At 38.5% G+C, this 27,457-nt stretch overlaps 1 protein-coding gene across 1 annotated transcript in view; it reads right to left on the bottom strand.

Moving 5' to 3' along the window:
- TBC1D32 (TBC1 domain family member 32) overlaps positions 1-24,849 on the bottom strand; it is a 68,730-nt gene extending 43,881 nt beyond the window's left edge. The window contains exons 1-18 of the mRNA XM_063124725.1: positions 24,730-24,849; positions 22,229-22,383; positions 21,268-21,429; positions 18,122-18,299; positions 16,880-16,951; positions 15,367-15,492; positions 14,001-14,079; positions 13,695-13,798; positions 13,536-13,597; positions 12,484-12,628; positions 10,136-10,195; positions 9,554-9,653; positions 8,110-8,247; positions 7,334-7,423; positions 6,771-6,913; positions 5,254-5,384; positions 4,107-4,308; positions 2,427-2,509 (exon numbers count right to left, since the gene is read on the bottom strand). Of these exons, the coding sequence (XP_062980795.1) occupies positions 2,427-2,509; positions 4,107-4,308; positions 5,254-5,384; positions 6,771-6,913; positions 7,334-7,423; positions 8,110-8,247; positions 9,554-9,653; positions 10,136-10,195; positions 12,484-12,628; positions 13,536-13,597; positions 13,695-13,798; positions 14,001-14,079; positions 15,367-15,492; positions 16,880-16,951; positions 18,122-18,299; positions 21,268-21,429; positions 22,229-22,383 (2,030 nt within the window). The 5' untranslated portion in view covers positions 24,730-24,849. The remainder of the gene's footprint in view (positions 1-2,426; positions 2,510-4,106; positions 4,309-5,253; positions 5,385-6,770; positions 6,914-7,333; positions 7,424-8,109; positions 8,248-9,553; positions 9,654-10,135; positions 10,196-12,483; positions 12,629-13,535; positions 13,598-13,694; positions 13,799-14,000; positions 14,080-15,366; positions 15,493-16,879; positions 16,952-18,121; positions 18,300-21,267; positions 21,430-22,228; positions 22,384-24,729) is intronic.
- Between the last annotated feature and the right edge of the window lie 2,608 nt (positions 24,850-27,457).

Genomic DNA, 27,457 nt, shown 5'->3' with positions numbered 1-27,457 from the left:
AAAATGTATACCCGCTCTTCACTACTACTGGAATGAGGGCATCAACAATTCATGTTAAACAGTTGAAAATGATTAAAAAAACATGTATCAAGAGATAGGAAAAACAGAATCAGAATCATCATCTAACAAGTTTAACACCAAATTGTGGTGGCATCTGGAAAAGGGCCTCTGAAACTCTGTCAAAGATGGGAACTTTTGTTGGCTTTAGCCATAATTAGCATTGGTGTAGTTCAAAGGTGGGCAACATGTGGCCCTCCTGATATTTTGGCCTGCAAGTCCCATCAACCCTAGGTAGCAGAGCCAAAACTGAGGGGTGGTGGGAGTTGTAGGACAAAACACCCGGAGGATCACAAATTGCCCACTCCTAGTGTAGATGCTATTAAGGCTGAAAAGGAAAGAGAAAGGGGGAAATCTGTGTGGGAGAAGAGAGGAGATGAGCAGATGCCTCTTCCCAAAGCTGACTCCCAGTTTGCAAACCATGATTTGCCGGAAACAAGCATTATATCTGCAAGGGCCTTTAGTGTTTCCTTTAACCTATTACGTTTTCTTAAAAATGGAAAGAATAGTGTAAAAAAAATAAAACACCCAAGAAAATATGAGTAACAGACCTCACATATGGATAGACACTACTACCAAGGTATTCAGAGTTTTGTATTGTCTATTTAGGAAAGAGGAACGAACCCAAATTTTATTCTCCACTACCACCATAAGGGGTAAAGGCAACAGTGCAAACTAATAAGCAGTACTAAGTAATTATGTCTACTAAACTGTTACACTGAAAAATGTTTTTACAGAAAAATAAACTGTACAACTAACTGTTCTAACTAGGATATTTTTAACTATGCCAGTTAGAACTATAATATGTGGATGCTTGCTAGTTCTACATAAATTTGGTTACAGATGTCATCCTCCTACTGAAAACCAGATCTACTGGGCAATAAAGAAATGTAATATGGCAAATAAAAATTGCCTCCAGATGAGCAAGCATATACATTTTTTAAATGGAAAGGCTTTTTTTCCTTTCATCTTGCAACTGTTGATGTGTCACAGTTTTCTTATATTAGAATATTAAAATGTTACTGGTCTAAGAAAGCTGGTGTTTCAATTATATTTTAAAAATCAAAACGTTCAAAATGTTTCTTGTATAGATCAAAAGCTATGAAACATGGACTTTATATTACAAACTGCATAATTTAAAAAATGGATTTCTTAACAATGATGTATTTTTCTTCTGTGGAATTATCATTTCAAACAACGTTCTTTAAATAATAAATTAATTGCTGTCCTGTAGTTTGACAGCAAAATGACTCACTTCATTTTGTAAATGGCTAGTGGATGCTGACATTACAAAATTGAAGCAGAAAAATTGCTGTTAAAAATGATTTAAACATCATTGTAGAGGAGGGGCAACCAACTATAATCAATATATTTCTGGAAATTGCGATGTCTTCATTGCTTTGGCCAATATATCTTGCATGGAATAATGTCAGCATATGAAAATTAAATAGAATGTATAGTGTGTCTTAATTGGCATGTGTCATGTCATTATTATGAGGAAATTATGCCAGATAGCTCCTCCTAAGAAAATGTTGTGGGGAGGTGCTTGAAAAGAAAAGTGTAACTGTGAATCATTGGATTGACACATGAAATTCATAAATTCTTTAAATACTGACGCTGCACAGACAATATCTCCAATATCTTCAATATCACCCTCTTTTAATACCAATGTCAAGGGGTGAGTGCTCATCATTATGTATCCAAAATAGTACCACCCAACCCTAAAAGGGAGCAAATGCTACCCAAAATGGTTGAAACAACTGTGAATGCACGCATTACATGCATAATCCATCATGGCTTGCATGCTAGACATAAAAAAGCTACTGCTATTGTTCTGCATGTGGTGAGTAGAACTAGGAAGAAGAGCCAAAAGAGCAACACCAATATTAGAAAACAGGGAGGGGTGGGAGGCAAATGAATAGAACCCGATGCAGCTGAGAGGAGAAATCAGGAGGTAGAAAAGAAGAAGATGTGGTTATGGAGACAGAAATTACAACAGGCAAGGAAGGGGGAGAGGTGAAAAGCAAATGAGAGGATGGATCAGAAACAGTGACAAAGAGATGGGAAAATGGCAAGACAAACAACAATAGACAGAAGAATTAAAACACAGAAATGGGAGACAGAACAGGGAGTGAGGAGGATGTGGCAAGGAAAGAATGGCACATGAGGGAAGGAAAGTCAGCAAGAGAATGAGAATATTGTGGGGTTGTGTAGGACCCTAAACTATTTTCCTTCCAGAATTGTGTTGCCACCCACTAGTCATTGTAATAATAAGCCATTATTAGAGAAAATTCTCAATTTTAAAATGTTATCTAAAACCCCATATATGCAGGTTTAAGCACTTTTCTCTGTATTAAATAAATACTTACAAGCTCTGTGATTCTTGGTTAACTGTTGAAACACAGTCTGCCCCAGCTACAGGAGTAGGAATTCTGTCTGAAAGCAAACTAGTCTGCCGGAATGAAAAAGTCATTGCAGAAATTTAGACTATTTGGAAAGGTAGCAAAATCTAAATCATTCTGCTCACTAACATAGAAAATATGCACAAAAATATTTGACTTAGTCTTCCGAAAGTGTTTGATATTGAAAATTACCTGAACGTTTCTGGTGTAACTCTTGCAGCCAGACAAGTTCAGACAAGTTCAGTGTATTACTCATACAAGTTCATACACTGAACTTGTATGAGTAATGAATTAATAGACATCTAGTTAACAACTGTACATAATCTTGCAAGCTTCCAACATCTATTAAGAGCCACTTCACATATTATGTAAATTAGCAAGTTACACCAGTATATGTACTGGCCGTATTTCCCAGTTTGTGAGGTCCATGGAAAGGAAAGGAACCTCTCGTGCAAGCACTGAGTCATTACTGACTCTTGGAGGGACGCCAGCTTTTGCTGATGTTTTCTTGGCAGGCCTTATAGCGGGGTGGTTTGCCGTTGCCTTCCCCGGCCGTTATTACCTTTCCCCCAGCTAACTGGGTACTCATTTTACCGACCTTGGGAGGATGGAAGGCTGAGTCGACCCGAGCCGGCTGCCTGAAACCAGCTTCCGCTGGGATCGAACTCAGGCCATGGGGAGAGTTTCAGCTGTAGAAACTGCTGCTTTACCACTCTGCGCCACACGAGGCTCTGTGAGGTCCATACATGTGTATTTTTAACCATGCATACATGCTGCAAGGATCCAAGCAAATCACAGCTCCCTCCACTATGTATAGCTCTTGCTTATACAAGAAGGGCACACTCAATCAATAATCAGCTCTGTGTTATCATAATATTAAGTGTATATTTAAGGTGCTACTTCCTTAAATATGGAACACACACACAGCCCTCTTCTATAACTTCTATGTGTATGCTTTGTATGACAACAATATGTATGACACATGCCTTAATTACATCTCGATTGGATTACTGTAACACACTCTATGTGGGGCTGCCTTTAAAGAGTGTTCAGAAACTCCACCTGGTTCAAAGAGCTGCTGCAGCCAGGTTGTTAACCGGGGCTGGTTACAGGGAGCATACAACTCCCCTGTTAAAACAGCTCCACTGGCTTCCAGTTTGTTTCCGGGCACAATTCAAAGTGCTGGTTATGACCTATAAAGCCCTATATGGCTCTGGTCCAGGTTATTTGAAAGACCGTATTCTCCCTTATGAGCCTGCCCGTGCTTTAAGATCTTCTGGGGAAGCCCTTCTTTCAGTTCCACCATCTTTACAGGCGCGCTTGGTGGGAACATGGGAGAGGGCCTTCTCGATGGCTGCTCCAGTGCTTTGGAACTCTCTTCCCAGGGAAGCTAGACTGGTTCCCTCCTTGATGGGCTTTCGGAAGCAGGCTAAAACTTGTTTGTTCCAGCAGGCCTTTTGAGAGTAATTTAGGCCTCCATCTATATTAATGACTTATAATTTTGTTGTGTATTTTAAACTTTTTTTTAACATTTCTTTTCCTATGTTTTAAAATGTATGTTTTAAACTTTGTAAGACCGCCTTGAGGTCCAGTATTGGGCAAAAGGTGGGATACAAATAAATATAATAATAATAACAACAACACTACCTTTTTCCAACTTTCAGCAATAGATCCATGTAAATGGTAAGGTAGCAGAACCTCTAAGCCTTCACAGGTACTATACATCTGGTGGCACACAAAGATGAAAGCGCCTTTGAGGACTGGCAACATCTCGGAACCAGACAAAGCAGAAATGTCTTCATTAAGAAGCTTCTTTGTAAACTGAACGATTGTATGTGCACCCCTAAGGCTACAAACATTACAATATTTTAAAAAACAGCAACAACAACATTTTATTGACTTGGCTGGGCTGCTATAAAATAAGGCACTTTCAATTAGTAATTAAAATGCTAATGCATTATTATTATTATTTATAGCACCATCAGTGTACATGGTGCTGTACATAGTAAAACAATATGACCATTCTTTATTATTATTATTTATTTATATAGCGCCATCAATGTACATGGTGCTGTACAGGCACTTATACTTTCCTTTCAAAGTCTACATTTTGCTGGGACAACAAACCATGCTGAAGCTTATTTACAATCTCCATGTAGTATATTATGAATTTATTTTAATTTGCTATTTCCAAATAAAGCCACTTGCAGGGGCACACAGAAAAGTGACTTTGCAGAGTTGAAGTTTAGAATTTTCTCTCATCATTTGCTGCACTGTACATCAAGGTTACTGAGGTTAATCAAAATGAAACAAGTCAGTTTCATAAGCTAAGGCTTGAACTTGGCTTGCTCCTGTAAACAGTTTTTATGACTAACCACAGTTTGCCTGGGTACGGACATAAGGCAGTAGGTCGAAAACACAAGCAAAAGCATTCAATCTCCTCTTTGTGACCATACCAGAGGAGAGGGAAAGGGGAATGCAAAGGCCTGAGACTCATTTATACGATAAACCATAGTTTACTGTTATATCTGAATGCAGTCATGCATTAATCCAAGAAATATAAGTACGACCAATGAGAAATAATATAAAGATAATAGCCTAAGGACCAGTTCAGGTGATGCACAGAGATATGTGAAGGAATTCTCTCTTATCTGCATTTGCATAAACAGCGTTTGCATAAATATTCACTTCACAATCCCATTCATGACAGCTTTTGCCAGACATACACAAACTTTATTAGTAACATGACAGGCAAGGCAAAACTATTTTCATTCTTTAAAAGGTGTTCTCTTACCTAGCACCCTCCATGGCAGAAGACTTTTCTCCTCCATAAAGAAGAAGAGAAAGACCATCATCTACAGCAGCAATCCTTGCCAAAATGTCAGCTATATGTATTAGAGTTGTTTCTGGATAATCCAGATGCACCTGTGTACATATTTTAAAATGTCTGAAGTTAAATGCTTTACGGAGCTCCTGATCTTATGTAACTAAAAACAAACCAATGTAACAAGACTAAATTGGGAATCCTAACTTTATAAATCTATATTATGTCAATGAAGCATGAGGTTTTTAATCAAAACATTTCCCAGGCAGCTCTAATGCCCCACTAGCTAAACAGAACTGTTGGTGTTTATCTAAAAGTAGCTTTGACGATTAATATACATGTTCATGAAGAAAAAAAATGGAAGAACCTATAATGCCTTGAAAATACAGAAGCATTTATTTCAAATTTAAGCTAAAACTGCAATGGATGGGGCTCACTTCCAAGACAAACTTACAGCCACCACACATTCTTTCCAGTCTCCTTTCCTTACTGAAACACCTCCACTTAAATGAAGTTCAACCTTCTTTCACTTCATCTCTTTAGCTCTCCAAAAACACAAGGTCTTTTTTTAACACTAGCTTTTGCAATTTAGTTACAGTTCCGCTCAGCCAGAAATTGCACAGAACTTCACAATCTGGACACTCCTGCAGGCGAAAAGTGGAGGGAATCAAGTTCTGAAGATTCTCCTTCTCCCTTAGAGCCCTCTATGCCTCTGAAAATCTGACCCGACAGGCTAGGAGACCCTCTGGAATGCTATAGGAAGTGGCACTGGGAGCTGAAGGGGGAAAAGAGAAAACAGCAAAAATAACTCTTCCCCACAACTTCACTTGTAGGAGCGTCCAGAGAGGGGATTAGGAGCCTCTGCTGAATACAAGCCCTTCTGTTCCACGAACAGAAGGATCCCTTCCATTAACACAACAGTAAGTCCGGATCCAGTCCATTATGTTATATTTCAAAGTGCAGTGTATAACTTCGTAGAAATTTACTTTGTTTCAATCACTGAACGTAATTACTTAAGAGAAACTACAAATAAAATAAAGGCCTTCTGGTTTTTGAAAAGTTGCTGTATTTATAAAAAAGTTAATCCTAAATCCCAAGATGTTATCTGTTTTTCCTGGAAGACATTGTCCAATTAATGACAAGTGCCTTGATTCAAAAAAGCTGCAACCCTAAACACACTTATTTAATAGCAACAAGTCTTACTTCTGAGTAGTCATTATAGGATTACACTGTTAGTCTCTGACGCAGGCTTCCCTATTCCTTGATGGATTGCAAACCATGCATATAGATTAGATATGGATACATACACCCAATGCAATTCCCCCAAGTACTTGCAGTACAGATGGGAATGCACACCCCCATTCACTCAATAGTCACTCAATATTTCATATAACTAGCCATATGAAAGAACCACAGTGTGGATCGTTGCTACCATATTTTTCTACACTAAATTTTATTTATGTTTATTCAAAGGAAATACAACAAACCTCTGTCCCATTGAGTAAACAATGTATTGGTTGAAGAAGTGCCTCAATCACTCTATTAGTATATAGACATTCAGTTGCACATTCTTTTCGATCACAAAGAATTCTTAGCACATCAGTAATGAGGCCAGCTGGAGAATAATTGCCTGACAAATTGTTTAAAAAGTTGTTTTAAAATAGTAGTGAATAATGTTATGATCAACATTATATATATGAATGGAAAACGAAGTAATAGAAGTTATTCCTATTCCCCCATCAACCCCCACTTCAAATTCCAGCCAGAAATTGAAACAGCGTGGCTTCATATTACATACAACATAATTGAGCTTAAATACTGAACAGAAGAATGAATATGAAAGGTGGAAGACCTTTCTTCACAAAGCAAGTAAATAAAGGAATAATATTTACCTATTTTTATTTGTTTATTTACTACATTTCTATTCTATCCATCAGTCAAAACAATCTCAGCAGATCACAAAACTTAAAACTATAAAATACAAAAACATAGTAAAACATAATATAAAAAAATTAAGTTTAAATGGAGCAACTATAAAGACCAATGTTACCTGAATGCACAGTAAGAGTCTTTGGACAATTTGGCGAGCAATAGATTAGACGAATAAACATTATGACGAGGTCTGACAGAGACATCAAATCTATGGAAATGGGAAAAATAGTTGAAAATACATGCTACTTCTAATGCATGGACAATATTTATGTATGAATTCAAATAAACTTGATGAAGCTTTCCTTCTATTTCCTAGAACTTAACAAACAAAAAACATTAATTTGACCACAATTGCATAATTACTAGTAGAGTTATTTCAACAGCGTCAAAAAGTTGGTAAGTTTCATGTTCCACACCTGCAAATAACATAATCAGTGTTTTCCTTTATAATAGCTGTAGGTCAGGGAGGACAAATGAAGAACCTTGAGATAATCTTGTATGACAGCCTATTCCAATCTGGGGCCTCTACATGTTCTGAACTACAACTCCCATCATCCCTAGCTACTGGCCATGTTGACTAGGGCAAAGCCTTATGAGTAGCTACACTGTCTTTTCTTTTGATTAACAAAAAAAGAGGACAGGATTTAATACCTTGTCCTTTTATGTAGAAAGGCAACAGTGATAATACACCAGGCAGCAAATCAATAATGCATCAGACCCTCCAATAAGTGACCCCATGAAAGTTACACCTTGCTTTCCATCTACATGTTCTCTTCCACACTGCAACCCACTGACTTTTTGTAGGAAGAGAGTTGTGCAAAGCAAACAAACAAAACTGAACAACCTTTGGAAAAGTTTTTATAAAACCATACCTTCATAGATACATGACCATACCTTTTCTGTTTTTCAACTGAAGAGGAAACAATTTTCTGCCTTGTTTATATATCAACAATCTGCCTAAGAGGCTCATGGAATGAACAAAATATATATAGTGTAATTCTTTTCCTGTGTAGAAATTCTTTTGTTTATTACCTTAAAAGACAAGATAACTTATATCAATAAACCTATGCTTCATTTGCTCTCTCCTTGCATATTAGACTCCAAACATTCACTACCATAACAATAATGTATTTATAAAGGAAACAGCAGAGATTGGATAAAATGCAACAGCCAATAATAAACTGATTTTGCTAAGTCAAATGGGAAAACTCAGACTGAAAAGTGATTTAGAAATTTTGAGTTGCAACCTACTCTGATCACTTGTCATAAAGAACACTCTGACAATACACTGCTACACATGTTATTATAAACAGAATGAAATTTAATAGGGATAAATGCCAAGTTCTACATTTAGGAAATAGAAACCAAATGCACAGTTACAAGATTGTAGTGCCTGAATTTGCTTTCCTTTCCCCCCTCCTCCTCCTCCCTCCCAATCCCCTTTCCTTTTGTGTCATGTCTTTTAGATTGTAAGCCTGTGGGCAGGGACTGTCAAGAAATACTTTTGTAAGCCGCCGTGAGAGCCTTTTTTGGCTGAATGGCGGCATAAAAATCCTTAAATAAATAAATAAATAAATAAGATGGGGGATACTAGGCTCAGCAATACTACAAACGAGAAGGATCTTGGAATTGTTGTAGATCGCAAGCTGAATATGAGCCAACAGTGCGATATGGCTGCAAGAAAGGCAAATGCTATTTTGGGCTGCATTAATAGAAGTAGAGCTTCCAAATCACGTGAGGTACTGGTTCTTCTCTATTCGGCCCTGGTTAGGCCTCATCTAGAGTATTGTGTCCAGTTCTGGGCTCCACAATTCAAAAAGGACGCAAACAAGTTGGAGCGTGTTCAGAGGAGGGCAACCAGGATGATCAGGGGTCTGGAAACAAAGCCCTATGAAGAGAGACTGAAAGAACTGGGCATGTTTAGCCTGGAGAAGAGAAGATTGAGGGGAAACATGCTAGCACTCTTCAAATACTTAAAAGGTTGTCACACAGAGGAGGGCCAGGATCTCTTCTCGATCCTCCCAGAGTGCAGGACACGGAATAACGGGCTCAAGTTCCAGCTGGACATCAGGAAAATCTTCCTGACTGTTAGAGCAGTACGACAATGGAATCATTTACCTAGGGAGGTTGTGGGCTCTCCCACACTAGAGGCATTCAAGAGGCAGCTGGACAACCATCTGTCAGGGATGCTTTTGGGTGGATTCCTGCATTGAGCAGGGGGTTGGACTCGATGGCCTTGTAAGCCCCTTCCAACTCTGCTATTCTATGATTCTTTGTAAGCAATAAAGCGACTTTTTGAATAAATACATATTGTTCAGCACATGGAAACATAACTTACTATTATGTGATGTGGAGAAAAAATGACACCTGCCTGTTCCATCAATTGCTGATTCACAAGCTTCCAAGTAGGAGGCACACTGCTCAACAGATGCAATAATCTGAAGAATAAAATGACAAACTTAACAAACTTCACAACAAATGCCTAATACTATATAACTCATTTTTAAACCAATAACTAAATGTCACTTCACTCAGCTTATTAGAAAATTTGGCTTTGCCTCATTAGACTCTAATGATTACAGCAAATTTTGTATTGATAGGTGTATATAAGTGGAAAGGTGAAATATAAAGTCTCATTTTGCAGAACATCACATTATAATGTGATAATTCCCTAATGGGTCACACTGGTATTTATCAATAATTTACCAAGATGTGTACATAGTAACCTGAGAACTTAGTTCCATTGTAGCTGATACAGGCATCATTTCTCATATTGAGAAAAAGATGGCCCTTAAACTCTGCATCTCATTAATCTCAGTACCAAAATGCCCTATATCTCTAAGACATTTTTACTGAATAAAATACAATTCTAAAGCATATTCTGGTCTTTTGAAAGTCACCCCCAAAACCAAGCACTTACCAAAGATTTATATTTCTTTTCAAGTAGCCTCAACACCACTGTTCTACTGTAATAAGCATGCTAAAATTATGAAACAGAAATATTGTAGTTAATGCTTGCTTTGATTTGAGAAAAAAATCAAACTTGTCCAATTCTATGTTCAAGTAACACATATTAACATATAACCTATTTTCAAAGCAGAACCAAGAAGTAGAAAGCATTTTAATAAAAAACACTGTTGCCATGAGTAGGTAACTTCTGACACTTCAGCTGTCAGGGCTGTGCCCTTTCCACAGCTCCAGGTCCTCCAACTTCAACATCTTGTGGATCCATTTTTCAGAATCACCTTAGAAGCTTGGAAACCCTTACCTTCCCCCCTCCTCCTATAACAACAATATCATCAGTTTATGACATCCGATAATAAAGACGCACTACAGAAATTGGGAATCAAAGGACTTATATAAATTAAGGGCTCTATATCAACAGAATCACCTTCCGACGAGGACTCGGTAGCAGCAAAGCTACAGGGCTATATAGTGAACTGGATCCAACTCAAGCAAATTCAATTATTTGTGCATGCACGCGCACACGCACACACACACAATTTTTAGGGAAAGCAGTCTCCTTAGTTCTTTAACAACAATTGAGCCTGAATGTGTGATCATGAAGGGGAAAACCAGGGGGATAATTTTTGAGATCTACAGAACCCTAGTGACAAACAGGTTCAAAAGGGCTAAAAACAGTATGGGAAGTGAACCTCAGGCTGAAAATTGAAGAAACAGCATAGGAATCTCTGTGGAACAGTCTTTGCATACTATTTCAGAGAGAATCTGGGAATCTAAGTTGGAATTATCTTTTTGTTGAAGCTACACTCCACTGAAGCTGAGTTGCTTCAATCCATCATTGTCGTCTTGACATTGGAGTGAGTGTATTGCACAATGAACATTCCTCCACATGTAGTGGATCACTATTCAGCAAGTGACTCCAACCCTCAAGAAGTGCTGTCTCTTCATCCTTACACAAAGATTTGCTTGCACTGCTTCTTACAGCAGGACATCTAGTCATTGGTAGGCACCGGAAATCGAGCACTGAATTTACTCTAAGGAATTGGTTACTTTGAGGAATTAGTTAAAGAATATTTGTGATGTAGCCTTATCTGCCCAATCTAGATTTTCTTGTTTAAAAAAGCTTTGTGGAGATCTGGTATCCTTTATGGAGATTTGGTATCCATATGTGAGCATGATTTCACAGGTTCCTAGACCACTTACAGCAGTCTCCTCCTTCTGGAGAGACTTACTCCGAGAGGAAAAAAAGGAGGGGCATAGAGTAAAATGAACAAACACAGATGAGATTAAAAAATTGTACAGCAAACTGAATGTGACTCAGTATTAAGTGTGATGGACAGTACTTGCTCTTCCTTGTTGTTTGGCATTGTAATTTTATATGAGGGGGCGGGGAAAACATCCTTTTTGAAGAAGGCCAAATGAATACACATTGCACAAATACAGACAGCAAATTAATAAACCAAAAAATAATGACTTTTGAAGACACTGAAAAAGACACACTTACACCTTTTTTAATGAAATCAATGGGACTTGCTGGATCATAGGAAGAGTTTGCCAGTTTAAAAGCAAGTGGGTGTTTTATATTTACTTTAAAATGTAATTCAAATTCTCAGGAAAAATTCTACAATACTGTTTTCTTTTATTTTTTTCCTGCCTATATCCTGTTAACACAGAGAACACTCACAGATTTCTAATAACATTGGGTTGAATCCCGAAAAAACAATCCCAGAATATGGGAAGGAAATTGGAAGAACCTGCAACATTTGATATAATTCTTCAGAAATTGCAACTCCACACTGCCAGATTCAGTCATAGGATTCATCTTGGAGACAATATTTTCAAGAGATCTCTGCAGGCATTTAAGATGTTTTAGAATGTTTTTAGGATTTTTTTAACAATGTATATTATTTTTTAATTCAGTTTTATGTATTTTATTTTTACTATTGTTCCCACCTCGATCAGAATGAAGAGGCGGGTAAGAAATATTTTTATTATCATTATCATCATCATCATTATTATTATTATTTATAGTGAACTGACTCCTTAAGAAGGCACATATTCAGGGCCCAAACACTTAGGGCTACTTCTTGGAATAAAGCCACATATATTTTTTTCAACATCCTGAGACATTGTCTCTTTATTCCATTGGATCACTTTGCATTTTCACTTGTTTTCTTTTACCATCTACCTCTTGAAACACAGAAGCCTAAGAGGATTATTAATGTAAAGCATTATCAGCAATAAAATAATTCTGAAAGACTATCTATACAAGTTGCAAGAAGTAAAGCATATAAATTTTCTTACCATCCATTTTTTGAACCACACAGCTTTGAGATCAACTAGAGCCAAGAAGTATACCGGATCCAAAGATTTTGTAGACATATCATGGCTTAATTCATGCTTTAGTGACAAAAGTGATAGGGTACTTTCCATTATTTCTTCCATGTACCTAAATATTTTTATTTATTAATAATAGTATTTATATACTGCCTAATTTGCTAAAAGTCATTATGGCGGTGTACAAGTATTTAAAACAATAAAAAACAAGATTATTTAAAACATGTTATAAAGAAAGAGCTATTAAATAAAATCAGACCACTGCTACTGATGCCATTCACATGTAAAATTTCCTATAATTAAAAAAGATACTACAAAAGAAAAAATGGACTTTAATACTTCCTACTTTACTATGAATATTGTGGATTTAAAGTCTAGAAACTGAATTGAAACTGTAGGTCCAATTGTTTTTATATACCACTAAAAGAAAGTCACCTTCAAAAGAGGATTCAGAAATATACAACGTGAAGAACTGCAATATTGTGAATATGTTTATTGGGAAAGAATGAATATGTTTATTGGGAAAAAGTTAAACTGCAAGAAGAATTTAGGTAGGCAGAATGTAATTGTTTATGTCTAAATGTAGCCAAGGCCACAAGTAAAAGCAACTGTGATTCTGACAGTACAATCCTATACTCAAAAATAAGGTCCAGATTCTATGGGACTTATTCTAGGTAAGTGTGCATAGGATTGCAGCCTAAATTGCCAAACACAAGTCAGGAAACAGAAGTGTCACCTATACAAGTTAAAACAGTAACATGAAGGTAATTACTAGAATAAATTAAATTGCACAAAACAGGCCGGTTAGCTGTGTTTTGGAGGTAAGGGACCTTATTCCCTTTACATTTACCTAAGCTTCACATTGACACATAATCACTTGCATTGGAATACAGCTGGAATAACTGATCACTACAGCTACAGACAAATGGCTAACATACTGTAATTTAGTATTTAGTCAATCACAAGGAAGTCACAAGAGACAAATTAAAACAGAGGATAATTACAGAATTGTAACATACTTTTCTGGATGACGAATCCAAAAAGATGGGACTTCCCTCTGGTACTCATTTAACAGACGTATCTATGAATAAAGGGATAACAGATTGATTTACTTTTTAAAAGACCTGATGGAAAACAACCTTAATAAGAAAAAGTAGTATGGGGAACGTGATCTGTACCTTTTTAAGTAAACGAATTACATCTGGGTTGCTTATATCAATACCCATTGATATGGTCGGAACATAATTATCTTCAGAAAGAAAGTACAGCTCTACGTACTTTGCTGGAAAGAAAATAATAATTGCCAATTAATTTAAGAGGCAAATTAAAATAGCAGCTGTTGAAATCAGAAAACTAATAAAAGTTGTCTGTATGATGTGCAGTGTGATCCTAAATACACATTTACTCTGAAGTTACCCCCACCACTTTCAATGGGAATTACTCCCAGATAAAGATATTCCAGATTCTAGCCTTAATGAACTTACCTAAGCTTGCATAGAGTTCCCTTGTCATATTTAGTGGAGAGGAAGAAAATGTCTTGGCATAGAACTTCAAAACTTTGTCCTGTAAAATTAAGAATAAAAACTAGGTTGCTAGATTAATGTAATCTTATTTCCATGATGTTAACCAATTCTGCACAAGAGTCAAATGTTAGAACATCTGGGACTTTTTTCATTTCATTTATATCCCACCTTTCCTCCAAGAAGGTGAAGGCACCATACACAGTCGACCTTTTATCCTTGCAACTACCATGTGAGGTAGGTTAGGCTGAGAGGGTATTATAGGCCCAATGTCACCCAGCGAGTTTCATGGCTGAGTGGGGATTTGAACCCGAGTCTCCCCAGTTCTAGTCAGTCAAGTCAATTTATTGTGTTACCAGCAATTAGCCATTATACACAAGTTATAAAAGAGAACAGTTTACAATAAAAATAATTGAGCATCATAAAAGGGGTCACTACCCAAACCCTTCATGCATTGTGTAGAACGTATCTGCATAGACTTAACTAAAAATTTCGACTCTCTAAAAGAAACAATTTTTTTTTGCATCTGATAACAACTGACAAACTTTAGCATGTGATGAGGAGCTCTTCAGCAATTTTAGCAAAGGAGAAATGTATGTATTTCTAAGATCATTATACATAGGACATTCAAGCAAAACATGAATTAAGTCTTCGATAGAGACTACACTACATCCACATACTCTATCTTTAATTGGTAATCTCTTATATCATCCTAGCTGAACTGCTAAAGGGAGAACATTTAGTCTTGCCTGTGTAAAGATTATCCTCAATTTAATGTTAGGTATATCCACCAGATAACTTGGTAGAGATAAATAAAATGGCGTGAAAGAATTATAGAAAGGGTTAGTTTTACAGGACTTAAGCTCTTCTGACTGAGACTGCATCTCTATATCCTTTAATCTTTGCAATAACAGGGTTTTAGCTTTATCATGGCCCTGGGATAAGAGAAAAGGTACTGAAAATCCCAGATTCATTACAACCCCTTGCATTCTATGCATCTAGTCTAATAATTCCACCAAACTGGCTCCTGCAGCTATGCTAACATACACTGGCCAATGGTCAGAAATTATGGGAGTTGCAGCCCAAAACATTTGGATAGCACCAGGTTAAGAGAGGCTGCATTAAAAACACCTGAGGTTGCCTTTAAGGAGAGCTGATCTGCCCAGGAATCTCTCACCATATTAAAATCCAAAGGGTTTCACATAGTTATTTTTCAGTGCTAACATCTTTATAACAAATGTGTAACAGCTTATTAAGCCACCATAAAGAAATGTGTTCCTCCAGAAGAAGAAAATTTAAACTTAAAATACATAATGTTATGAATGCTTACACTGAAATTGGAATCAGGATCGGAGAGTGCTGTTGCAAGATGTTTACGTAAATTAGCCCAGCTCTCACAGTTTAATATATCAGATGGAGGTGCAGAACACAATGTCTGCATGGCTTCCTGACGTATCTGCAATATCAAGGATGAGATCACAACAAAGTATATTAGACGTTTGCAACGACGGCTATGGGTGATAAGTATTCATTTTTCTGATTTATATCTTGCCTTTTGACCAAAAAATGGCACACAAGGCAGCTTACAAAAACAATTCAAAATAGATTAAAACAATAAAACACAATAAAATACAATAAGAAGGTAACAATCACAGAATCAAAACAGCACCCAACCCACAGACCCATCTTGAATAAAGCAGTCTTTGCCTACCGTTGGAAAGATAGCAGAGAGAGAGAGTGCATCTTACTTCCCTTGGGAGGGAGTTCCATAGTGTGGGAGCAGCCACTGAAAAAGCCCTTTCACCTTACCATCAAACATTCCTCTGATGTTGGCAGCCTAATACAAGGGCCTCTTGAGAAGATCGTAAAGACTCAGCAGGTTCATAGGGGAAAAGGCAGTCTTTCAGGTATATGAAGCCATATAGGTCATAACCAGAACTTTAAATTCTACCTGGAAACAGACTGGCAGCCAGTAACAAATGAGTCACATGCTTCCTGTAACTGGCCCTGGTTAACAGCCTGGTTGGGCTACATTCTGGAACAGGTGAAATTTCTGAACAGTTTTCAAAGGCAGACCCATGGATAGTGTGTTCCAACAGCCCAAACAGAATATAACTAATGCATGTGTGACTATGGCCAGATCAGACACTTCTAGGAACATCTCATGGCCATATCAGCTGTGCAAACACACTCCTGGCCATCGCCGAGATCTAGGCATCCAGGTTCAGGGACCAAGAGTATATCCAAACTACAAGCCTGAGACTTCAGTGTAACCCTATCCAGCACAGGTTGAATCCATATTCCCTGATCTGTCTTTTGACCAGGATCTTGTCTGTATTAAGCTTCAATGTGTCCCTCACCGACATCAGACACCCATTTAGAACTAGAATCAGAAACCTTCCAGAACCAAAATAGAATCTTGAGCCAAGGGGTCAGGGTAATGGTCAATGAAATGCATAGCACACAATACACTCGTCCAACAAACTCCTCCATAATAGCTCCTTGTGCCCCCTGAAAAGCTGCTGCTAATGATCAGGTAACCCTCCTCAGTGGTAGAGTACATGTTTTGCATGCAGAGTGTCCTAAATTCAATCCATGGCAACTTCAGTTAAAAAAAGAAAAAGCCAGGTAACAGGTGATGGAAAAGAAATCTGCCAGAAACCCCAGAGAGCTGCTATTTTACCTTTTCACTGCTTACACACCAGGATAAGAACAACAGAACAATAAGAATAGCCTCACTGAGAGACAATTAACCCATGCAACATGAGCTTGAGGTGTGCCAAAATTAAAACAGGGGGAAAGAGGGGGGATTTTAACCCCAAATGCTTGCCTTTTAGACTCACCTCTTTAGGCTGTGCAGGATCAAGTCTTTCTACAAGTAGCTGTAATTGTTCTTGATTCATGAATGTATAACTCTGCAACACATTGTAAAATGCTCATTAAGTAAATCCTATTAGAATGAAAATTTAATAGCTATGGCAATTAGCCATTCATGATATGAAATTTACTTTAAGGGATTCACATTATCTTACTGAAACATTAGAGTGTGTGTTTTAATTATCAAACTAAGGAGAAAAATATCTCTTTTTATTTAATTATAAAGAACTAGATGAAGTGGTCTGCCAAAACTCTTGGTAGAAAAACTGTACATGACATTTTGGAAAGAATTATCATTCCTTTTAATACCAATTCAGGTTTTTCCATGCTCGTACGAAAATAGCCAGAAGTGTAAGTCATGTAAAAGAGATATCAGCAAACTCGGGATAGCCCTGGGATTTGCAGGGGTACACAAATCTTTAGTGGGAAAAACCTAATGTTGACAGACTGAGAGGGAAAGAACTAACAATGGGAAAGAAGGGGACTGGAACGGTGGTTGTACAAGGAAGGAGGCAGAGACAAGCAGAGATAAAAAGGATAGAAAGATCCGTATCATTGTCTATATAGGACATTTCCAGGTTCACACTGAGAAGCTACTTTTATCCATTCCTTCATTTATTACCTTTCAAGATGGCCCAATAGCCAAAGGTTTCTGGGTGGTTTACAAAGATTAAAACCATAAAAAATCCAGTATAATGACATTATAAAACAAACTACAGCTTTCAAATAGTCTTCAAAAGCAGACTTACATAGAGTGCATTGCAGTAATCTAATTTGGTGGCATGTTTAAATGACCCCAGAAACAGAAGTGAGAGCTGCCCCGAATTCAAAGAAAAATCCAGGATTTTAATATAGCTTGGATTAGGGTCATGCATGTTTCCCCAAGTCCCTACAAAGAGTACTAAAATATGATTCTTATCCGAAGCTCTGTGAAGAGTCTCTCATTGACTTTAATACTGGGGGTAACGCTGTGGACACACGAATGTATATGAACTGCCTTCTGTGCTGCAGTTGATGGGAAACTGTATGTGTGCCTCAGAATGTCTGTACACCCAAAGAGCCCTCAGATAGATAGATAGATGTGTGTGTGTGTATATATATACACACACACACACATCTTTTAGTTCAGACAATACAGAGCTATAAAAACCAATGGGCCTCTAGTCCTTGATCTAAATGAAATACATTTTGTTCATACAATTTCATACCTGATTAAAGGAAGAATCACTATCAGAACAGTTATCTGCATAGTAACTGCTGTGCTGTTCTGTTCTCACTTTTCTTTGCATCTCCTTATATCGCATCTGATCTTCTTCAAACTTGTTAATCAGAGATTCAACCACAACCGTCATGACATTCTTCAAAGAATGCATCATTTCTCTATACCTTCAAGTTTAAAACACAAACAAACCGATAGACTAAAATTCATAAGCTGTATCATGCACAGGCTGACATCCCATATACACTGGCATACTAGCCTGGAAGCAGATCCCATTGAAGCTATTTGGACTTAGTTCTGCCAAAGAATGCACTGACACTAGGGTGAAATAGTGCAATGCCACAGATGTCAACTGTGAAACAAGCCCCACTGAGTACAGTGTGATTTACTCTCAGGTAAACATGTATAGGAAGACAGCCTAAGTCACCCTGAAGTCAGAGAAAATTACTTACAAGCACACAAATTTAAGATGAGGCTAAGAATGGGTTGGATTACCACCAAGGTGTGCATTTCATAGCATTTCGATGGGGGGGGGGGGAGACCTCCATAACCTTATAAACAGAACACACACATATGTTGGATTCTAACATATTTGTCAGAATATAGGCATAAAAGTTTAGCATTACAAAGTTTAGCATTTTGAAATGATGAACATCTAGAATCTTTTAAACTTTTCTACTCTTATAAGGATGTCTGCACTAACCATACATTCGTGCATTGTGGTTTGTTTTTGGTTAATCCCTTCAGGTTTGAGTGCTGCTATTTAGACATTGCAACACAAATACAGACTTTTGAACCAATGACTATGATGATAAATTCAGGGGCTTCTGTTATCCAAACAAACCTGAAGAAAACCATAACAGTTTTACTACCCATTTAATAAGGTACTTTCATGCCAAAAAAAAGGAGGGGTAGTGGAGCATTAATTGGAACAGAGGAAGCGGAACAGACTGCCCTAGCAAATTGCTGTACATTCAGATACAAATCAGGTGAAACACAACTGATGCAGGCTAGAGGTAATATCAGTACTGAGGTAGTATCACTACCAAGATACAATGGGAGCAGGAAAATACATTCCAGTTACTTCTGCTTAAGCAAGTTCCATGGTTTGTTGTCGGTTTGTTTGTTTTTAGAAAAACAACAACCGCTAAGGCTGCTTTTGATTTTTAGGCTTGTTACAGATCACATTCTATATATTTTAAGCCTTCTCTCCATGGCCACATTTGATACACTTTTTAACTTCAGTTTCCAGAATGCTCTCCGAAGAAAAGTAAATATATATCCACTTACACAGTCTTCCTAGTCAATGTGCAGAACATGTTTTTTTTAAAAAAAAGATAGATAGGACAGACCTTTGAAAGCTGCTCCAAAAAATGAAGTTTCAGAATGCTAAACAATGTTCTGGGGCATTTTATAAACAAAGGCACCCCACAGGCATAAATGCTGCATGGCTAGAAGATAAGATTTATCTGTGCTTTCTGATAAATTACTTCTTTCATGAAAAAAAAAGAACCTTGTATGGTTGGCTCAAAACTGACATGCAGTTCCTAAATGTAAATAAATGGCTTATTAAAAATACAGCAGCCCACACATTAATTTATAAAAGCAATTAAGCACAGATTAAGTAACAAAGTTTTTCACAATGACATTTCTAATTTCCTCTTGCAGAACAAGGCCATCCACATATCATTGAAATTACTATTAAAATGTTCTTAAGATTGATCTCATCATTAGAGGTTCGCTGAAAATTCCTACAAGGGGTCCCTTTTCTCCTTGGTAGCTCTGCATTCATCTTGTATGTTTCAACCGCCTGAAGGTTATCTGTGTGATGATATTAAACATAATCCACCTTTCCCAGTAATATTGTGTTCAGTACAAACTCATAGCTATCTGATCTGACAGAAACATTTCTGTAACTAGTATTTATTGAACACATTTGTTTTCTTTACATTACATTATCACTTGATAACATTTTATAATGGAGCTCTAATTTTGCTATTACTACTAGATATTTCAGACAAGCATAGAACATAAACCCTAAAATAAAGACCACTGTCTATGTACACAAATGTACCAGCATGTGTATGGCGCTGTCGTACTCCAATTAACACAATGTCAAGGACAGACTTTCTCTCCACATCCTCACTGTGCTGCCCTGACATTACAGCAAATAGGAAAAAACCCATTTAGTGGAAGTCTTACTTTTCATGGGAACACCTGTAGGGCTCTGGGTCAGGCAACAGCCTGCAATCTCTTCTTAAGGCAAGTAAAGATACATAAACACTGAGTAAATAACATTTTTCAAATAGGTCTACTTATACATCCCTAATTTGTTATAACTAGGTATTCTGCAATAAAATACTTTAATATATTTTTTAAAAAAACAACAACAATGATGCAGAACAAGTAGAACAACAAGCCCAGATGGCAATTTCGGGGAAGCCTTACAAACCATTAATTGCATGTTATTTATTACACTTTTTCCAGGATCATGTTATAAGATGTTCCTGAAATATGATTAACTTCTTGTGCATAAATACAGTGATATAGCATGCTTACTGTTCAAATCCAGCTAAATTCATTTTTAATCAATATGTATTTCTTTCCCAACTTCTCTGTTCCATCCATGTTGGACAGCTTTGGCCACATTCCTACACATTCACTTGCAGAAAGACCCACTGAACATAGTGGGACTTACTTTAGAGTAAAACAAGCATAGGCATTCATTGCAGAACTAGAAGTTTAATGGACAGGGACAATTTCCCCCAAATACCAAGCGCACTTGTTAAAACAAAGGAGAAATATGTTATTCTGAAAGAAGTGAACTCTTAGGATACAACATGTACAAAATGTATGCTTTTTTGAATTTGAGGGCCTGCATAAATTACACATTTTGAACTGTAGGCAGTTTTCTTCAAATATTTAAAGGCAACAGTGAACTGATAAGAAAGGAATTATTATAAACATGGTGAAATCAGAAATAATTATTTCAAAAGAGTTATGATGGTCATGAAAGTGACAAGATTTCAGAAGGAGACTATCAGAAACTAAAACTCAAAAACGAGGGAAGAAGAAATGAGAAAAGTCTTTTTCTTTGGAAAATGGAGTTTTATAGGCATTTGTACGTGTACTTACTCCTTTGATTCTCTAGTCTTTTTCGTAACGTGTTGTACAAGTGTATCATAGCCAGATCCTTCACCCTGACTTTGTGCTGAAGTACATTTCTCAGTTTCTTCTTCTATTACGGAGCCCAACATGTTATTTATATATTGTCTAAGATATTTCACAAATTCATAGCTGCAACAACAATTAAACTGTAACTTATCTTATATTCTTGTATTTCAAATAGCTTTTAACATTACATAAAATGTATTTCATCAGGCTACTGCTAGAATCTTCAATGAATTTTATAAAGGCTTCATGAAAGATTAGTAGATAAAAAAAGGCTGGGAGTAGATTTCCAGAGGTGAACAGACACTACGTATATAATTTCCACCAAAATTTAAGAGAATTTAATTGTGTGCTTTTTACCAATTTAAAATTGTGTCTTTTTTCATACTTTTTTTTAAAACAACAACATAGTGCATTGTTGCACATCAAAAAATTATGAAACATAAGGGGAAAGCAAAATTTAAAGATACACCTGGTGCCATGTCTGCAATGCCTGAAAATGGCCGTTCATAAATCTTTTCAACTATTGAACATAATGTCTCAAAGAAGATTTATACAGATGCTTCATTGCTTTCCTACATCAAAGCAAGCTTACAGTTAGCCACACTTCCATCTGTGTAGCTTCTCCAAACCACTGTTCATGTTGATCCATGACACACAAGTGAGAATAGGTGGACAGGCAAAGGTTGGCAAAAAAAATTTTTTTAAAAAAAAAAACTTATCTGCAAGATTGTAACATCTACATTTTTAAATCAACTGACCTGTAGAGGTACCAGCAATGTTTTAACAACAAGCAATCAAAAACGTTGCTACCAGTCACTGTCTACAAAAGCTACACTACAACAGTTTCCCCTCATAGATCAGCAATCACCATTTAATTGATTCAACACCATCAACATTAAAATAAAGAAAAAGAAAAACTTACTTGTGAAAATTTTCATCAGTTTCCTCCAAATGTAGCAGAATCTCTTCTGCACACTCTACCGATGGTGCTCCTGTGATTTTTTCTTTAACGCTTTGCAGTAACTGCCTAAGCATAGACTGCAAAAGAGCTTCATCTTCAGTAGAAAAATGAGACATCTACAGAAAGAAACGTAAAGAAATAAACATAAAAGTAACAATGGTCTGCACTTCTAGAATCTAACTTACTGGTTGCTGAATACCCACATTTAGTGCAGAAACAGTACAAATAATACTACAATTATTAGGAAAAACTCAATGACATACACACAAGTGTACCTTCACATTTAATTATTTATCAGTATCTACCTACATGCATAATAATTTACAGTAAGTTTTTACAATTTTGACGAAAAGGAAACATGGCCCAGCTTTGTTGGCCCTTCGTAGCAATAGTATCAGTACAGAATTCTAATTATGATTTTATGCTATAATTATTAGCTAGAGGAAAAAGAATATTGTTACTAATAATGTTTGGATTAATAGTTTCCACTCTTGTTTTCCTCTTCTTTCTCTCAGGCAGTAGGTCAATGATAGCGCACCTGCTTTATATGCAGAAGGTCCCAGGTTTAATCCTTAGTTTCTTTAGGTAGCACTGGAAAAACTCCTGCCTGAAACCCTGGAGAGCCACTGCCAGTCAGTGTCGACAGTGCTGGGATGGATGGATCAATGGTATGCCCCTGCATAAGGCAGCTTCCTATGTCCATAATGTCAGATCGACTCAGATTTGTTCATGTAGCAGCAACAACTTTAGCTCCCTCTTTATGTTCTTTAGATGGCTACTGAAGACAACATCATTCCACTGAGCCTTAGCTAATGCCGCTACTATATTACTGTTAATGCTTAGTTTTATTGTACAAAAAGTTGTTCACCTTTTTTGTAGTTTATGTATTTTATTTTTACACTACCTCAAGCCATCATTGAATGGAAGGGCCGTCTAAACATATTCTATATAAATAATGTTGCAGGATCAGCAAATTTTCTGCCTGCCGTACCAACCTACTTGTTTCCAATAAGCTCTACTTGTATATTTGTACATAAAACAGATATTACAAAGACAGAGTACATTTCCAATGCTTTCTCTCATCTAAAGAAAATTAAACTCTTCAAAGAAAACCCCACCCCCCAAAGAAAACCAATTAAAAAAAGGGCATTTGTGCACATTCCTGGGGCTGAAATTTTTTAAATAAAAATTACTTCAGCCACTTTTTGCACAAATTTTGGGCAATTTTTTTTTTTAAAAAAAACACCACACACATACACAGGGAGCCTGTGACAGCTCCTCCAAAGTGCCGTTTGGACACAGTTGGGAGGGCTGCTGCTGGCAAGGGACACTTGAAGTGGCTCAGCCGCGCTCGCAAAAAGCAATCACGGCTGCGCTCAGGAAGAGTGCCATGGATTTCTGCTACAATAGCCAAGCGGCTAGCTGCCCTATGCCCACAACCCACAATCAATTGGCACTGCCCAAGTTCAGATGACTCCCCAAACCATGGGTTATTAGGATGTTTTTTTGGGAAGTTTGGCCACATGTCCTTAAAATCATAATAATTTCCATCTGTTTTTATATTCAAGTTTGCCACCTTTTCCCTGCAAGTCCTCTGCACAACACACTCAAATGCAACAGGTACGGCTATCCAGAGCATGGAGACCTTTTTCCTGCCACATAATTTTAGAAGCACATAAGACCATCACGGGAAACCAGAGGTTCAGGGCATACAGAGTCCATCTGAAAGGTACCTGACAGATATTCCATTACTTTACAGCAGCCATCCCCAAACTGGTGCCCTGCAAATGTTTGGGACTACAACTCTGAGGATTGTTGACCACTGGCCACACTATTTGGGGATAAAGGGAGTTGAAGTGCAAAACATCTGGAGAGCACCCAGTTGGAAAAGGCTGCTTTGGAGCCAAATCCCCTATATACATTAAGTAGCCATCCTACGTTGGCCTCAAAGTCCTATCAAGTCCTCAGTCTTCAGACATGGGGAGAAATCTCACTTGCAATACTTTTAGGCCCCATGGCTTGAAGGGAGCTATAGGAGAGAGGGCAGAACCTAGTCTTGGATAAGAACATGCTGATCAAAACGAGACTGGAAACAGCGGCAGTTTGGCAAGATCACCTGTCCGCTCCCCGACCCTATCTAGGTTTACCTAAATGTAAATCCTATTAAACTCAACAGGGCTGCCTGGGATTGCAGCCTGGGGTCATGCACAACTTTACTTGGGAGTAAGCGCCCTTGAACTTGGCGGGATTCACTTCCAAAGGAACCTGCACAAGATGGGGCTTAGCCAGCTCGCTTGAGACTCGGAGGTGCATTCAAACAGCTGACTTTGAGTTAGAAGAGGACGCTTTAACCCTTTCTCGCGGCGGGGGCCTTCAACGCAGGAGGAGCGGGGGCGCTCGGTTCTAGAGGCTGGCCGGGGGGAGGAGTGGGGGGAGAAGGGGAGAGAGAAAGCGAGAGTCACCTTCGAGGCACGGACCGCAGGCGCCGCCTTCCCTAAGCCTTCCTCTCCCGCGAGGCCCTTAGCAACCCCCCGGCACGGCCTCGCTCGCCGTAAGGACCTCCTAGCAACGGCGCCAGCCGAGATACGCTGCGCAAAGCTTGTCGGGAGAAGGGCGGCGCAACCGAGCGCGGTTGAAAGCGAAAAAGGGAGCCTCGGGAGGAGCTGAAAGCAGCGGGTGGCGGAGGAGATGGCGTTACCCGAAAGTTGGGAAAGGCGTGGCGGGGAAACGCAGCGGGTGGTGGTCGCCTTGGGGAGAGGGGCGTGCAGCAGTGTCTCTGTAGTGCTGCTCACTCCGAAGTAAAACAAGCTGGTTTCAAACGGCGTAATTGCATATGCTTTGCAAGCAAAAGGTTCCTGGGTTAGTCCCTGGTGCCTCCAGCTAAGAGGGGTAAAGACCCTTGTCTTAAGAACGTAAGAACCACCAAGTAGGGTGACCATATGAAAAGGAGGACAGGGCTCCTGTATCTTTAACAGTTGTATTGAAAAGGGAATTTCAGCAGGTGTCATTTGTACATATGGAGAACCTGGTGAAATTCCCTCTTCATCACAGCAGTTAAAGGTGCAGGAGCTATACTAGAGTGACCAGGCTTAAAAGAGGGCAGGGCACCTGCAGCTTTAACTGTAGTGATGAAGAGATTTCCCCAGGTTCCCCATATATACAAATGACACCTGCTGAAATTCCCTTTTCAGTACAACTGTTAAAGATACAAGAGCCCTGTCGTCTTTTTCATATGGTCACCCTACCACCAAGGGTCCATCTAGTCCAGCACTCTGTTGACACAGTGGCCATCCAGCCGTCGGCCAGGGACCATCAAAGTAGGACATGGTGCAACAGCACCCAACGACCCATGTTTCCCCAGCAACTGGTGCAAACAGGCTTACTGCCTCCAATACTAGAGATAGCACACAAGCATCAGGGCTAGTAGCCATTGATAGCCTTTGCCTCCAGGAATTTATCCAATCCCCTTTTAAAGCCATCCAAATTGGTGGCCATCACTACATCTTGTGGTAGTGAGTTCCATAATTTAACTATGTGTTGTGTGAAGAAGTCCGAACCTTGATGGTGCCCATTGGTGTTCAGCCCTTCTCCAACCTGCTGCCCTCCAGATGTTTGAATGTCAACTCCAACTGGGAGAGATCACTTTTCCCTGCCAGGACCTGATGCAATCCATTCAAGCCAACAGCAAGGCTCCCGTCAGTACACACACACAACAAAGGAAAACATGCTTAGGGAAAATAATCCAGACTTTAGGTGTTCTAGGAGAGGCTGGGAAAGAGGCGGGGTGTCAGCAGGACAGGCACAGCGTCATGAATACCGTGCTGCAAATCCGCACACCAGGCATGGTGAGAGTGCACTAAGTCGCTGATATGATGGAGCTCTTAGATTGAGGATATTAAAAGCTGAGTCTCAAACCATTCTACGGCCAAGCCAATTTTAATTTAAGAAAACTAAATAAAATTAATATAGTGCCCTATACTATTAGAATAAACTTTTTCTTTTTCTCTTTTTTTGGCTGACTACCAGGCTGGAGTTCAAGTTATTTAATAATAGCTTCAAACTTTCTACCTTCCGGAAATTCCATACAATCTGCTTCACAAAAAAATCTTGTGTGTTGCAGAGGACTGTGGGGCATGTGCTAAGGTGCCCAATGAGTTCATACAGAGCACTTCACAAACTTGTTGGCCTCACCGTCATACTTTGTGCCCTGAGAGTACACCCTAGATTAACACATCCAGGAGTATCCTATTCCTGTAGTTATGAGGTAGGAGAGCATTTTTGGACACTACAATATCAAAGAGTCCAAAAAAATTAGGATACTTTTTGGGGGGTCTCCACTGAGGCTAGTGTTTTTGTTGTTGTTTATTCGTTCAGTCGTTTCCGACTCTTCGTGACTTCATGGACCAGCCCACACCACAGCTTTCTGTCGGCTGTCGCCACCCCTAGCTCCCCCAAGGTCAAGTCTGTCACCTCCAGAATATCATCCATCCATCTTGCCCTTGGTCGGCCCCTCTTCCTTTTGCCTGCCACTTTTCCTAGCATCAGCCTCTTCTCCAGGGTATCCTGTCTTCTCATTATGTGGCCAAAGTACTTCAGTTTTGCCTTTAATACCATTCCCTCAAGTGAGCAGTCTGGCTTTATTTCCTGGAGTATGGACTGGTTTGATCTTCTTGCAGTCCAAGGCACTCTCAGAATTTTCCTCCAACACCACAGTTCTTCCTTTGCTCAGCTTTCCTTATGGTCCAGCTCTCGCAGTCATAGGTTACTACGGGGATTACCATTGCTTTAACTATGCGGACCTTTGTTGTTAGCGTGGTGTCTCTGCTCTTAACTATTTTATCAGGATTTGTCATTGCTCTCCTCCCAAGAAGTAATCGTCTTCTGATTTCCTGGCTGCAGTCAGCGTCTGCAGTAATCTTTGCGCCCAGAAATACAAAGTCTGTCACTGCCTCCACGTTTTCTCCCTCTATTTGCCAGTTATCAATCAAGCTGGTTGCCATAATCTTGGTTTTTTTGAGGTTTAACTGCAACCCAGCTTTTGCACTTTCTTCTTTCACCTTTGTCATAAGGCTCCTCAGATCCTCCTCGCTTTCAGTCATCAAAGTGGTGTCATCTGCACATCTGAGATTCTTAATGTTTCTTCCTGCGATTTTAACTCCAGCCTTGGATTCGTAAAGCCCAGCACGTCAC

Source organism: Elgaria multicarinata, chromosome 4, assembly GCF_023053635.1.
Source record: "Elgaria multicarinata webbii isolate HBS135686 ecotype San Diego chromosome 4, rElgMul1.1.pri, whole genome shotgun sequence".
Taxonomy (NCBI): Eukaryota; Metazoa; Chordata; class Lepidosauria; order Squamata; family Anguidae; genus Elgaria; species Elgaria multicarinata.
Note: the sequence above shows the minus strand (reverse complement) of the source record. Positions and strands in the feature narration are given on the sequence as shown.